Here is a 10829-nt window from a genome sequence, read left to right as displayed (position 1 = left end):
TCATTGAGCCAGAGCCATCAGCAAACCGACCACCAACACAATCCCTGCCTCCACCTGCCGGCCACCACTGTTTTCCCCTTGAGCCACTTGTAGCGAAGGACCTGCTGCCTCAGGGGATTGAATGAGAGGTGGGCCTGATGTCTGAATAATCGGTGATAGAGCTGCCGGAGGCTTCAATGGAGCAGGGGCTGGAATGGATTGTGGAGCCATGGTCAGACCATCAACAGGTGGTGGAGAAGAGAGAGCGGGAGTCGGGATTACAGGAGAAGCCGCTGGTGCATTTATAACCTCTGAAGCTGAGGCAATGTCGATCTCCATCTTCATTCCTTGGCCGCAGTGGCCTGGAGTCCCACAAACAAAGTATCGCTTACCAGGGGAGCTTAGCTTGACTACCGCACTACCACTCGTATAAGCCTTGATGGGAGTGTTAATAGTGCAAGCTTCATAGTCTGCCTTTGGGACTTCAACAACACTATGGAATGATCCAAAGGAGAAAGCTGCAAACCACAAGGAGGAGATTGGATATTACTATAACGAACTACAAAGGTTCTCCATTAAAATTTTAAGTTGTTTTCATTTTACATTAAGGGCTTGTTTGGTAGCAGGATTTAGGCTGGACTTGAGGAGGATTACAGCTAAATCCAGCCAAACAGCCTAGAATGCAAAATCAAATCTCACAGCAAATGAAAGCCGTCGTAGACGAAAAATTATGCCTTTTCGTTTTAAATCCCGGATTTCCGAAATCATGTTTTTTGCCGGATTTACGAAATCCATTAGCTCAAGAGGAAGAGCACGCTCGTTAAATCCACTTTATAGCCAAACAATCACACGGGATTTAATAGTATTTATCATGAATGTTACCAAATAGTTTTCAGGATTTAGACCCCTCAGGATTTCGAAATTCGGATTTACAAAATGCTACTTAAATCAAATCCTAGGTGCTACCTAACAACCCCTAAGTTTGAGAAATGTAATACTTGGAAAGAAAGACTTACTTAGTGTGTCACCAGGGGCAAATGTTTGGGAGGAAGCCCATGACTGCAAGTCAGTGCTAAGATCCCAACCCCCATTTGCACCACCCACGGCCATGTTTGCAGCCGTTACACTGTTGATTAAAAGAGATATGGCTGACAGACCTATTAACTTTAGCAAGACTGCCATTTTTCTTGATCTTCTATGATCGAAGAAGTTGCAGAAAATGTATCAACAAAGCGGATTATATACAGTTGCAGGAATGATCTCTTGGAACCTGCTGGGTCCTACCATGAATGATCACAAAGAGAGATGATCCTGGTAATGTGGATTGTATTTGTATAAACTATTACATGGAGTTGGTAGACCTCTTATCCCATAAAAAAATCCAGTGCAGTGAGAATTCATCAACTAGTGAAGTTGTTGACGCACGACATGTATGGGAGGTTATGAAGAGAGGAAAGCTGTAAAAATTTATCTTCTGCTAAGTCCCTGCATTTTGTTTTTTTCTGGATATTTCCTTCTGTATTAGTTGAAAAAAGTAAACCATATGCAAAATATTATGATAATGATTCTCTGATCAAGTGGAAGAGGATATGACTGTTATTTTGGCTATGGAGTTGTCTTTACAAAAACAACAACATCAAGCCTTCGTCCCACTACGTACACTACGCGGGATCGGATGCATGAATCTTTTTTCTCCATTGTGTCCAGTGAAAACTCATATATATATATATATATATATATATATATATTATTCTGTCTGTAATATTTTTAATATTGCTATTATTGACATAACAAGCAAAAAGTAATACTATTAGGGTAATAACAGAAATGGTACTAGTGTAGTGGAATGTGAAGTAGTGGTAAAATGCCCTGCTCCTTAATTGGTCATGCCTCTTAACATGCTTTGCATCAAACATCCATAAAATTATAGAATCCAGAATTTATGAACAAAAGCTATATATATCCATCGTATTCTTGATCTCCTCAGATATAGGCTTTGTTTGGGATAGCTTTTGAAAACTACGTTTACATTATTTTTGTTGCATCCAGAAGTATTCGCGGTGGTAGAGAAATATAAAGTTTAACGTCTTAGCGTTGTACGAAGATCCGGCACGCAATCAGATAAGAGAGTGTGTAGCATTCATGGGAGACACCAATATTTTTACGTGGAAAACCCCTAAAAAGGGGGAAAAGCCACGGGCCTAACCCAGTTCAAATGAATCCACTAGTATTGCAGTTGATTACAAATAAGGCCCTTCCTTGAGAGAAGACCTTAGTTTGATGTACATTTTATAGAGTACAGTACATGATGTGAATAGAAAGAATCACTATTGACATGTTCGTTTGGTCGGGAGGACCATAGTCTGGTGATGGAGGTCAGAAAGGCTGTAGTCTGTGGACGATGTAAGTCAGAAGGACCGTAGTCGACTGGCAACTGAGGTCGGAAGGACTGTTGTCGGTGGACGACGTAAGTCAGAAGGACCGTAGTCAGCGGGCGACGGAGGTCGAAAAAACTGTAGTCGGCGGGCGACATAAGTCAGAAGGACCGTAGTCGGCTGGCATCGGGTAGAAACTTGGCGATGAGTGAATGTCTGACATCGGGTAGAAGTCTGACGTCTGTTGGAGGCCGATGAGAGCTCCGGTATCACTTGGGCGGAGTTTTGGCGTCAGGGGGGAACTCTATCGTTACTTGGGAAGAATTTCAGCGTCCCGTGGAAGTCAGACAGAATTCTGGCATCCCGTGAAAGTCGGGCAGAATTCCGGTGTCCCTTAGAAGTCCGGCAGAATTCTGGCATCATTTGGAGTTCGGCTGGAGCTCCGGCAGTGGTCGAGGAGGAGTTTCTTCCCTCCTATTTTTCTCTTCTTCTCTTCTTCTTGCTTCCCCCCTATTCTCAAGAGAAATGAGGGGTCTATTTATAGATTTTCTAGAGTGGCATGGCCTGTAAATAGACGAGAGATCAGGGGCAAATATGGAGTGGTTCGGATGAATGGCTGATATTGAATTCTTCGATCGTGGACCTTTTATCATGCATTTGAAGGTCTTAATGACTTTGGAATTTGGCGATCTTGGGCTCGTTGGATTCGTCTCGTCGAGCAGCTCGATTCAACCATAACATGTCAAGTTCGGAGACCGTTTGGTAACTCGAATTGTGGTACGAACTTTCCAACAGTGCTTCGGGTCCTTGATTTGGACTCATTTGGGCTCAGATTGAGTTGAATTTTGTGTCGTTGGGTTCGTATTTCCGAGACGCTCAGTTTGACTATAAGTTTGCTGAAATCGGAGTTCAGATGCTCACGGATTTAATTTTTGAAGTTTCCGGCTTGATTTTTGTCTCGAGATTCGCGCCCAATCAAGATAATTTTATGATGACGCATCAATTTTCATGAAATTTTTATGCTAGAAAGCTGTCCCAACCAAAGCCATAGAGAAGAGTGGGCTGTAAGAAGTCAGAAAATGTTCCATCCATTGCTGTGCTTAGATCTACATTGATACCCACATAACTATATGAGATTAATCTGGTAAACCGACTTGTATAAAGCTTGACCTTAGTTGATTGGAGCATACAATGAATGATTGGGCTAATTTTACATTTTTCTATTCATACACGCTTATCCAACTTCTTGCATTTCTTTGCTGGCATCCTGCTTATCATATTCCTTTAGGTTTTTCCTCAAATCAGAAGAGTAAAGAAATGAGTTGAACTTTCAATACAATAGAATATTAAGCAACATGAAGGATTAAAACAATTTTTATTGCTTCGAAGTATTGGATGGTTGGGCTTTTTCTTATTTATTTTCTTTATACTGGTGCGCATGTCTATCTCTAACTCTGTAAGCAGCCGAAACTGACAAAAAATTTGGTTCTTAGCAGTAAATTTATTGTTAAAAACTGATGCTTGCTTCCAAAGATTGAAGTTTGTAAAGGACAAATGTCATTTCCTTACTTCCAATAATTTTTTTCAGCCAACATTTTTGCTTGTTTAGCATATCTCTTTATCATATTCCTTGATTGATCAATAGTTATGCTACAAAAGGATCATATTTGAGGATTTTTTAGACTTAGTTTTTGTTTGGGACGACTTTCTTACTGCTTCTTAAAGTAGCTTTTTAGTATAAAAATTAATTTTTTTATTAAAAAAGTTTCTTCAAGAAACATTAAGAAAGCCTGTTCCAAACGAAACCTTAGAAGAGAAGGAAAAGCAATAAAATTTCAAAAAATATTATATTATCAATGTGTAGAGTGGACTTGAAATAAAGGACTACATTCATACTTGTGCGCATGTCCATTCTCTTTTCTTGCATCCTGCTTATCTTATCTCTTCATTGATTACATGTTTGTGAAGGAAGATCTTAATTTGGATTTTTCCAATTCAAAATAGTAAAATTGATTTCAATACACGTTTAATCTTTATGTATTTCAGTTTGTAAAATGAACATGAAATGAAATATTAAATAGTATAAAAATTTACAAAAAATATATATATTCCTTTATAAAAATATATATATTCCTTTATTTATTGGATGATTGTGAAGCATTTATTTTATCATATTAATACTAGTGCATATTTCCATCTTCATGTAGCTCATTGCTTACATATTGTTTTTCATGTTCCTTCAATGACTGATTAAAACTCAAGTTGTAGGATGACCTTAGTTAGTTTAGCTTTCCTCAAGTCAAAGCTATTTGGCGGTAGTAGGATATTAGTTTTGTTGGGGATGGAAGTAAATCATGCGATGAATCAAATAAGAAAGTAAAAGCAGTGAAAAGTAAAGAAACCAGGAATTAACGTGGGAAAACTCGAAATCAGGAAAAACCACGGAGCCACACCGCACCAAGAAATCAACTATGAAAATTGAGAGAAATAATTACGGATATCTCTTCTCCCTCATTCTCTCCTTCTCTTCTTTGTTGCACCGTTCTCATACTCAAAACAAAAGAGAGTTAGAGTTAATAGCACCAAGGGATGCCACCATTGAAAAAAATGAAAAAGAAAATTGTTAAGTTTGCCTCGAAGCGTTGCGGCCCCAGTTTGGAGCGTTTCGATGCTCAAGCCTCTATAATCATGATGCTGCGGCGCTCAAACCCGCAGCGCTGTTATGAAACCCTTTGAATTTTCACAATTTTATTTGTTAACCTAGAGTTGTCTAAATCACAAACCGTCTTCCCCAGAACATTTTTAATGTCGTATTTTAGCTTCCCTAATTTTTTCCAAATTTTTGGGCACTGTCAAAATTTCTTAAAATATCGGCACCTATGGATGCAAGTGGGGGTTTTGGGACAGTTAGATGTCCGTTTTGCAAACTGATTTCACCATAATTTTCTAAATAAAATTTATTAATTTATAAATATTTTTCTGTAATTTTTGGAATCCACAAAATAATTTCTATGAAATTTTCTATTGAAAATTAATTATAATAATATTATTATATATTATATAATTATAAATATCTAAAATATCTATAAGCACTCAAATCATTATATATTAATATTTTCCCTAAGCTGCTTCGGCTAACAGAGAGGAGAAAAAGGAAATTTAAGAGAAAAGATGAGAGAGAAAGTAGAATATGATTTTTGGGTGACTTCAGGCCGTTTTCGTCCGTCGACGTAGTTGGGAAAGTTGTTCATTTCGAGATAAGGCACATTATGCACATCTCAAATTTCAAAAATGTGTATGTTTTGGCGAATATTCCGATTAAAATTTTGTATTCCTTAGATAAAAACGGGGATAACTTTGCACCGGTAAAATTTTCACTGCGTAACTTTTTATATGCCGTAGATATTACGATTATGCACATTTTGAATATTTTCTGGAAAATTTTCACAGGGTATTTTGAAATTTGAGGAGTTTTTAGTGAATAAAAAATTATCGGGGTGTTGAAAAATAGTGTTGTAGTACAATAAAAATCTTAAAATATTGTTTTACACATTCCCTGATAATTTGGTAATTTTCTGAAAAAGTGCATTTTTGCCTAGTTGGATTTTCTGTTGTCTACCATTATACAATACTGTGACCTTTTGATACATGCTCATTTACTCTTTAATTGTTATTATGTGATTATATATGTACATATGTGATTAAACTATATATGTTGGAGTCATAAGGGGTCAAAATCCTTTGAGATTCTATTTGTGTCAGAGAATTTCTGAGAGTTATAAGAGGTCAGAATCCTTTGAGATTATGTCTGAGACCGGGATATCTGATATGTTTTGGTGCTATAAGCACAAATAAAAAGGGAGTCACAAAGGGCCAGAATTTTTTGAGATTTTGTCTGAGTTCGAAAAATGTGATATGAACTACTCTGTTATATGAACTTTAATATATTCATTTGTTCTGTATTATTATCTAAATCATAGAATAACTGCTATATATTTATTATATTTTCCAGTTTTGTGATTTTCAGTTCAATAATTTATTTAATTTATAATTAAATATCTTTAATTATTCAGTAAAATATTTGATAAAAGAATGTTTGAAATTTTAGATTAGTTTATGTGGTTTGCTGAGCTGTTGTAGCTCATTGTGGTTTTACTTCTGATTTTCAGGATCTGCTAAGGGGAAAAGCGTTGTGGACTAGCTGTTCAGGATCAGATCTGAGGTCATAGGTATTTTGCTATTTTAATTTTTATACAATATTGGCTAGTTTAATTTTCAGTCCTGTAGCTCTTACCTGTAGCCATGTACTGTAGTGTATATATTTATTTTAATGAATGAAAGAAATTTTATGAATGAGTTTTTCAGTATTTGGATATTTTAGTAGCTATGTAGTTTGTCATTTATTTCAATGAATATCAGAAGAAATTCTGAAATAATTCAAAAACTAGATCTTGGGGTATACCTGTCACAGCTCAACACGATAGGACCTATCTTGGTCCGATTGGATTGACAGTTGTGGCACTACACATCATTGCGAAGCCGAATCTAGAGCACTATGACACTCTACTCTCTGTCGTTTCTCTTAGTAAATGTGGGCTCCGAAAAATTCCAATTTTGGGTGTGATCCCAGGGGAATTTTCAGAAGGCAGATTGGGTTTGAGATTTGACCCCTCCGGTTGAGATTTTCGATCAACACGGCCATCATCGGGGTGACATTAAAGTCACTTGTATTTTCGTAGGATTTCGGGAGATATTTTGTAATTCAAGTCGCGTCGACTCCAGTCCTCCCAAGGAGGAGGATGAAACTTGAATATTTAACCCGCGCAGCATTCTCGGATCGTTGGATTTGAGATTTATATGCGACGATCGGAGCACATGCGAGTTGTAGTATTTGACCCTGCGCAGCATTCTCGGACATTAGAATTTAGAAATTTATTGCATTGACCGGAGCACATGCAGGGGTTTAATTAGTGTAAGTGATCATATTTAATATTTAAGGGGCATTTAAAAATATTTAAATACGATCAATTTGCGAGAGTGATTTTATCTAAGAAATGCCCAAGTTTTCATTTAAGAACCTACGAACGCCTTCTGTCCGCTTGCACACATGTTGCGGATCCGGTGGCGTTATTCTAAATTAGATTTCATTTGTAACACATAAAAATACATCCATTTATCCATTTGTTGTTATTATCCCACTCAACATATTCAGATTTAATTGTGGCTTAAGTAACTTCCAATTAGGAGTTATGAAAGTGGGGTCCAATGTTTAAGTAAGAAATTCAATTAAATCTGAATTTTTAATTTCAGATTTAATTGTGGCTTAAGTAACTTCCAATTAGGAGTTATGAAAGTGGGGTCCAATGTTTAAGTAAGAAATTCAATTAAATCTGAATTTTTAATTTCAGATTTAATTGTGGCTTAAGTAACTTCCAATTAGGAGTTATGAAAGTGGGGTCCAATGTTTAAGTAAGAAATTCAATTAAATCTGAATTTTTAATTTCAGATTTAATTGTGGCTTAAGTAACTTCCAATTAGGAGTTATGAAAGTGGGGTCCAATGTTTAAGTAAGAAATTCAATTAAATCTGAATTTTAATTTCAGATTTAATTGTGGCTTAAGTAACTTCCAATTAGGAGTTATGAAAGTGGGGTCCAATGTTTAAGTAAGAAATTCAATTAAATCTGAATTTTTAATTTCAGATTTAATTGTGGCTTAAGTAACTTCCAATTAGGAGTTATGAAAGTGGGGTCCAATGTTTAAGTAAGAAATTCAATTAAATCTGAATTTTTAATTTCAGATTTAATTGTGGCTTAAGTAACTTCCAATTAGGAGTTATGAAAGTGGGGTCCAATGTTTAAGTAAGAAATTCAATTAAATCTGAATTTTTAATTTCAGATTTAATTGTGGCTTAAGTAACTTCCAATTAGGAGTTATGAAAGTGGGGTCCAATGTTTAAGTAAGAAATTCAATTAAATCTGAATTTTTAATTTCAGATTTAATTGTGGCTTAAGTAACTTCCAATTAGGAGTTATGAAAGTGGGGTCCAATGTTTAAGTAAGAAATTCAATTAAATCTGAATTTTTAATTTCAGATTTAATTGTGGCTTAAGTAACTTCCAATTAGGAGTTATGAAAGTGGGGTCCAATGTTTAAGTAAGAAATTCAATTAAATCTGAATTTTTAATTTCAGATTTAATTGTGGCTTAAGTAACTTCCAATTAGGAGTTATGAAAGTGGGGTCCAATGTTTAAGTAAGAAATTCAATTAAATCTGAATTTTTAATTTCAGATTTAATTGTGGCTTAAGTAACTTCCAATTAGGAGTTATGAAAGTGGGGTCCAATGTTTAAGTAAGAAATTCAATTAAATCTGAATTTTTAATTTCAGATTTAATTGTGGCTTAAGTAACTTCCAATTAGGAGTTATGAAAGTGGGGTCCAATGTTTAAGTAAGAAATTCAATTAAATCTGAATTTTTAATTTCAGATTTAATTGTGGCTTAAGTAACTTCCAATTAGGAGTTATGAAAGTGGGGTCCAATGTTTAAGTAAGAAATTCAATTAAATCTGAATTTTTAATTTCAGATTTAATTGTGGCTTAAGTAACTTCCAATTAGGAGTTATGAAAGTGGGGTCCAATGTTTAAGTAAGAAATTCAATTAAATCTGAATTTTTAATTTCAGATTTAATTGTGGCTTAAGTAACTTCCAATTAGGAGTTATGAAAGTGGGGTCCAATGTTTAAGTAAGAAATTCAATTAAATCTGAATTTTAATTTCAGATTTAATTGTGGCTTAAGTAACTTCCAATTAGGAGTTATGAAAGTGGGGTCCAATGTTTAAGTAAGAAATTCAATTAAATCTGAATTTTAATTTCAAATTTAATTGTGGCTTAAGTAACTTCCAATTAGGAGTTATGAAAGTGGGGTCCAATGTTTAAGTAAGAAATTCAATTAAATCTGATTTTTTAATTTCAGATTTAATTGTGGCTTAAGTAACTTCCAATTAGGAGTTATGAAAGTGGGGTCCAATGTTTAAGTAAGAAATTCAATTAAATCTGAATTTTTAATTTCAGATTTAATTGTGGCTTAAGTAACTTCCAATTAGGAGTTATGAAAGTGGGGTCCAATGTTTAAGTAAGAAATTCAATTAAATCTGAATTTTAATTTCAGATTTAATTGTGGCTTAAGTAACTTCCAAGGGAGCAATTTTAGGAAACAAATAATGACCAATAACTCCACTTATTTCAGAATTTGAAAACTGAAATGAGAGGGGAATTATGGAGTAACGGCAAGGGAAGGAGGGGCCGGCTGACTGGGGTGGCCGGCGGCCACTGGCGGGGGCTTGGGCCGGCGGGAGAGATGCCTGGGTGAAGCCGGCGGGAGGAGGGAGCCCTGTTGGGTCGGCGGAATGGCCAGGGAGGCCAGCGGCTGGCTGGGCTCCAAGGGGGGGGGGATGGCGGCACTAGGAAGGAGGGAGGAAGTTGGAGAAAAAAACCTGAGAATCTTCTTGCAATTTTCTTGTTTCAAACTTCTTCCAACCTCGCCTTTACACAACAAACATAGATTGAATCTAGAACTCACGGAGAGATCTAGTTCTCCCTTTGAACTCACTAAGAGATCAAAGGGAAAGGAGGGTGAAGAACTCACCAAGAGATCTCCTTGCACTCACTAAGAGAACACATAGTAGTAAATTTTTCATTCATCAAAAACTAAATTATTACAAGAGAATGGCCATATAAATAGGCCTCACAATGACAAAGAAAAACAAAAGACTAAAATGCCCCTCGGGCTACATTAACGACCAAATACCCCTAAGGGCAAAAACGGAAAAACATACAAAACAAATAAACTACTACATAAAATGATGAAAATAAAGATCATGATCGTAGTCATCGATCTCCGGCATCTCCTGATGGTACATGTGTCGCAATCTCTGACGATGTCCTCATCACCCTGTCCACTCTCTCTCTTTTTCTTTTCTCTATTAGTTTGTGATTGCATTATGAAAAAAAAAAATTATTCTAAGGCTTTATTTATAGTGGTAATAAGCCGTAAGTTTAGCGGCCTAGAATTTATTATAAATTTCATAAGATGTTATAAGATATTTTAAAGTAAATAAAATAGTTCACAAGATCTTACAAGATTAAAAATAATCTCTTAATCATCTTTACATTAATAAATGCTCTCTAAATATTTCATAGCACATAAAAAAGAATTAGTCAAAGATTTGTTTTTAAAGGTGAGATTCAACTATATTTTCTTATGATTCTTGGATGAGGAAGATGAAGCTCTTCTTCTTGATCTTGAGTTAGAGAGAGAGGGAGAGGGAAGAGAAGGAGAGCAGCTCACGGGAATTCAAAATTCCTTTATTCAATAGGGATATTATAAGAGGGTCACTTTTCACATCAACTACAATGCTTGCAGATCATCTTAATCTAAAACCGGACCACTACACAACAATTTCTACCTTGGGCCAA

At 35.7% G+C, this 10829-nt stretch overlaps 1 protein-coding gene across 1 annotated transcript; it reads right to left on the bottom strand.

Annotated features, from left to right (window-relative positions):
- Nucleotides 1–1089, bottom strand: LOC110105704 (uclacyanin 1-like). Its single transcript, XM_020835305.2, has 2 exons — nt 996–1089; nt 1–497 (listed from the first exon to the last, which is right to left on the bottom strand). The coding sequence occupies exons 1-2, from the start codon at nt 1087–1089 to the stop codon at nt 1–3; spliced, it is 591 nt and encodes a 196-aa protein (XP_020690964.2).
- Between the last annotated feature and the right edge of the window lie 9740 nt (nt 1090–10829).

The sequence above is a fragment of the Dendrobium catenatum genome, unplaced genomic scaffold (assembly GCF_001605985.2).
Source record: "Dendrobium catenatum unplaced genomic scaffold, ASM160598v2 fragScaff_scaffold_1056, whole genome shotgun sequence".
Classification (NCBI taxonomy): Eukaryota; Viridiplantae; Streptophyta; class Magnoliopsida; order Asparagales; family Orchidaceae; genus Dendrobium; species Dendrobium catenatum.
The sequence above is the reverse complement of the archived record's forward strand: the minus strand, read 5'-3'. Positions and strand labels throughout refer to the sequence as shown.

Excerpts from the sequence above, each read along its gene's own strand:
- LOC110105704 (XM_020835305.2), bottom strand. The coding sequence starts at position 1,089 with ATGGCCGTGGGTGGTGCAAATGGGGGTTGGGATCTTAGCACTGACTTG. Across the intron at positions 498-995 it reads TGCCCCTGGTGACACACTAA|CTTTCTCCTTTGGATCATTC; the intron begins GTAAGTCTTTCT and ends TGTGGTTTGCAG.